Raw genomic sequence first — 3,996 nt, 5'->3', positions numbered from 1 at the left:
ACTGCATTTCCAATATGCAGCTTTCTTCCACACCATGTTATTACGTCTTGGCATCTTACCATAGAACAATCCAAATGGGCCATGGAGGAAAAAGATAGCATAGCCAATGAATAAGGTAACCCTCAGATTTAAATTTTTCACGTATCACTTAACACAAGTTATGGTTTAGAAAAATAAGGTCATATATTTGACAAAAGAACATAAGACAAAAATAAAGGGGAGCAGGTTCCGATTTTTTAAAGCAGTAAAGGCTCTGAAAAACAACAAAGAAAGAACCTAATCTAATTATCTATATTTAGCCAGCCAGTGTGCAGCAATCAATTGTTTGGAGTCTTTCTCAAAAAAAAAAAAAAAATCTATCTTTTGTAACCAGCCTATTTCAGTGATAAGACAAGTAATGTTCTTAAGTCAGGGTAAGCTCATCAAGGAGGGAACCATGCTCTGCACCCCTTGATGCCATATAGAAAGCAGGCAATCAATAACTGTCCATTGAATGAAGAGCTGTGTGAATAAATGAACATATAATTCCTCCAAGGACTCAGAGCACAGTGCTGACAGTGAAATGCTCTATTCTGATACTATTACAAAAGCTGGAATTCCTACCAATCACTTTGCTGTTAGGCCTTAAGCTAAGAATATTTTTACTTGGATAACAGCCTCTCTCTCTCTCTCTCTCTCTCTCTCTCTCTCTGTCTCTGGCCTTTTGTCTCCCCTTACATAGATATGTGGGTTGATTTACCATGTCCAACATAGTAGACCCAGGTGTTGGTACAATGATTCCATGATGTGCTGCACTGCAGGACTTACGGCATGCTCTGTCATGAAGCCACATTCATCCTTTTTTTTTTTTTTTTTTGAAAATGACCACATATTAATTTATTTCATTTATAAATATACTGTTAAAAGTACAGCAATTGAGAAGATGCTTCAGAAGCCAGCTTCTGGGTTCTTACTGATCACATTAGTATCAATGGAGGTGATTAATATTTATTTACATTATAGACTCACTAGTCTGCAAAATAACAAAGTAAGTCAATATTTATTAGACAAAATTATAATGGCACCAAGAATACTTCTAAATAGCTTCAAAGCAGTTATAACCTTAAAGTTAAAAAAACAATTTAGCCAGGTGTGGTGGTACATTCCTAGAACCCTAGCACCTAGGAGATTGGAAGAGGAATATCACATGTTCGAGGCCAGCATGGCTATATAGCAAGTTCAAGGCCAGCTTAGGCTACATTACAAGACCCTGCCTCGGGACAAATATTCTTCCATGTAACTTCTATGACAGAATAATTAAAAACACATGACTGGCTCAGAAAATATTTTAAAAATTACATATGGAGTTGGAGTTCTAAGAGGAAATGTTTTCATTTTTCTCTTTCTACTTATGATCCCTCAATATATATTATTAGTGGTATAACTCGAGAATTCAAGGTAAAAGGCAGTTAATAAACAACTTGAGCAGAAGTAAACTTTTGAGAAACTACAACGTAGTGGCTGGGGATGGGTGTGGCTCAGTGGAAGAGCACCGCCACAGAACGAGGCTCTGGGGTCCATCCCCGGCACCACAGTGAAACAAAATATCAACTACAAAAAATACAAAGCAGAGTGCAGAAACAGATCATCTTTGGAAAGGACATATTTTTCTGCTTTCTACCAGAAACAGCAAAATTACTTCATATTCTTTCTTTCTTTTCCAATTGCATATTTAAATAGCATCTTTCAATAGTGTGCATAAAAAAGTTCTAAACCAGAGGTACTTAAAGGAGTTCTTCATAAAAGTTTTGGCTAATTCAATGGCCAAGAAAATATATTAAGTCTCTGACTGGATGGAATTAAGGACAAAAAAGATAATTATCAAGGCTGGAGCTGAGGTGACCCAACCAAAATTGACCATTACCTCAGCTCTTACTCAATCTTCTCCCACAAAGGAAACAAAACAAAAACCAGCTAAGTGACTTTCTGGCAGCTCAGCTTCAGGTGAGCTAGGAACAGAGTGAGCCATCTGGAAAGGCAAGAGTCATCCAGGTACCACAGACAACCTCACTGGAACCAGCTGTCTCCAAATCTGGCGGGATATCAAATCTTCCGAGGCAAGGAAGAGAACAAAGTCCACACTTCTAAAAAACATAGCGGCAAGTCCAGGAACGAGGCCGGACATAATCCAGAAATGTAGGATTTTTCAGAGGACAGTGCTGACGTGCATACCACTCTTGAGAATAGAAGCACCGAATGACTCCATGGCCCAAGAAAAGGGAAGTCCATACCATAATGTTCCAAATTGGCCTTTTCCGACTATCATTGACAATGAAGTTAAAGGCCATTCCAAAGAACATGAAGAGCATGAAGAGCACTGGGTAGAAATAGCTCAAGCAGACAGCCAGGGCATATTCATGCACTACAGCTGACAAAGCAAACACAGCCAACATGGCGGCAGATTTGAACCTCTTCGAGAAAAACCAGAGGAGGTCCTTGTAAGCATAGTAATAGAGCCAGTCATGGACTACCACATTCCAGGTCCTGTAGTAGTTGGAGTATGATGTAGAATTCCACCAGTCCTTATAAAACATTCTGTCACCAAAGCGTAACATCTCAGCAAAGGCATTGAGCCAGCAGTGCAAAAAGGCAAAAAAAGAAAGGAACAGCATCAGCACACCTGGCAAGATGGAATTAAATACACACAGGACCAGAACACGGGCACTGAAGGGCTCCTGTTTGATATTCCGAAATAACGGGGCACAGAGCCTTTCAAAGATGTAGTACACATAAAACAGGCAACCAAACACCTGTAAAAATTGCATAGCAACATAACCCCATCTTACAGAAGGAGTTCTGGGATAGCTGTCACGGTAGATAAGGGTAGGAGCAAACAAGAAGTACAAGTACTGATTGACTGTGGGTATTGGAACCGTGCTTGATTTTTCCTTGGCTGCATTCAGTACCCGTGGCACATTCTCTCTGACAAAGGAATGGGCCTTCATTATCAAACGAATCTGCTCAAGTATAACAATGAAGCGGGATGCTGGTGGCAGTGCATATGTTAATACAACATACGTTGGTGCAAAACCTAGAATTCCAAGCATGTCCAAATAACAGTAGGAAGTTTGCCGAAAGCATAAGCCACGAGATTGAATTCAAGCACGAGTCTTCCTTCATCAATGTAATCTACTACAAGTGTGCTGAGGATAAAGATGATGAGGAGGGCAATGAACATGTGATAAATCGTTCTGATGTGGTCCACTTCAAACAGCTCGTCTAAGAGAGATCGCCGTGCAATAAAAATCTTCCCTTGTTCCGGAGGTGCTCTCAGATCTTTAGCTCTATGGCTGCTTTTCATTTCTTCAAGAATGGAAAAAGTTGTGACAGCACACCCACCGTTGTCCAGCGATGCAGATTTTTCAATGAGATTGGTCACAAAATCATCAAAGTGACTACCAACTTCCTTCAGGAAAAGTGGCTTCAATATCATTTCTATGTGACTCCTGGAACTCTTTTGTGTAACTTCTCTGGTCTTCATCTTGCTCATGATTTTCACTGGACTTTGACAGCCGGTTTCGCACAGACATCTTCTCTTCTCTCACCATCGAGTTGCCTGCGGCCAGCCGGAGGGCAGCTGCGGAGGCCTCGGCGCAGGGCTGAGGCCGGCGGGCCGTCCCAGCGCGGCCCACCGAGACTAAGCAGAGGGAAAGACGTGGCCCGCGCTCGAAGCCCCGTAACACCCCACATTCATCCTTTGATAGTACACAACACTGAACACCATGATATTCACTATATATCACTAAATTATATACATGCAATTTAATTAGCATAAATAATTATATAACTAAATACAATGCCAAGGGAATATGTCACTCTGAAGGTGAAACACGCATGCCATTTTCTTCTCATTTCTGGGCAAGAGGCAGCTAAGGCATGGTTTAGGCCTAAGGAACTTAACACAATGAGTTTCTATAGCTTTCCAGCAAGACAAAAGAAAGAAAGAGGGAAAGTGTG

At 40.9% G+C, this 3,996-nt stretch overlaps 1 protein-coding gene across 1 annotated transcript; it reads right to left on the bottom strand.

Moving 5' to 3' along the window:
- Window positions 1-854: 854 nt before the first annotated feature.
- On the bottom strand, window positions 855-3,676 carry LOC101595446 (sterol O-acyltransferase 1-like). Its single transcript, XM_045137456.1, is given in 3 exon segments — window positions 855-3,085; window positions 3,088-3,476; window positions 3,478-3,676. Coding segments are annotated over 3 exon segments (1,461 nt in total). The 5' UTR covers window positions 3,588-3,676; the 3' UTR covers window positions 855-2,123.
- Window positions 3,677-3,996: the final 320 nt, after the last annotated feature.

Source organism: Jaculus jaculus, chromosome 18 (genome assembly GCF_020740685.1).
Source record: "Jaculus jaculus isolate mJacJac1 chromosome 18, mJacJac1.mat.Y.cur, whole genome shotgun sequence".
NCBI classification, from domain to species: Eukaryota; Metazoa; Chordata; class Mammalia; order Rodentia; family Dipodidae; genus Jaculus; species Jaculus jaculus.
Note: the sequence above shows the minus strand (reverse complement) of the source record. Positions and strands in the feature narration are given on the sequence as shown.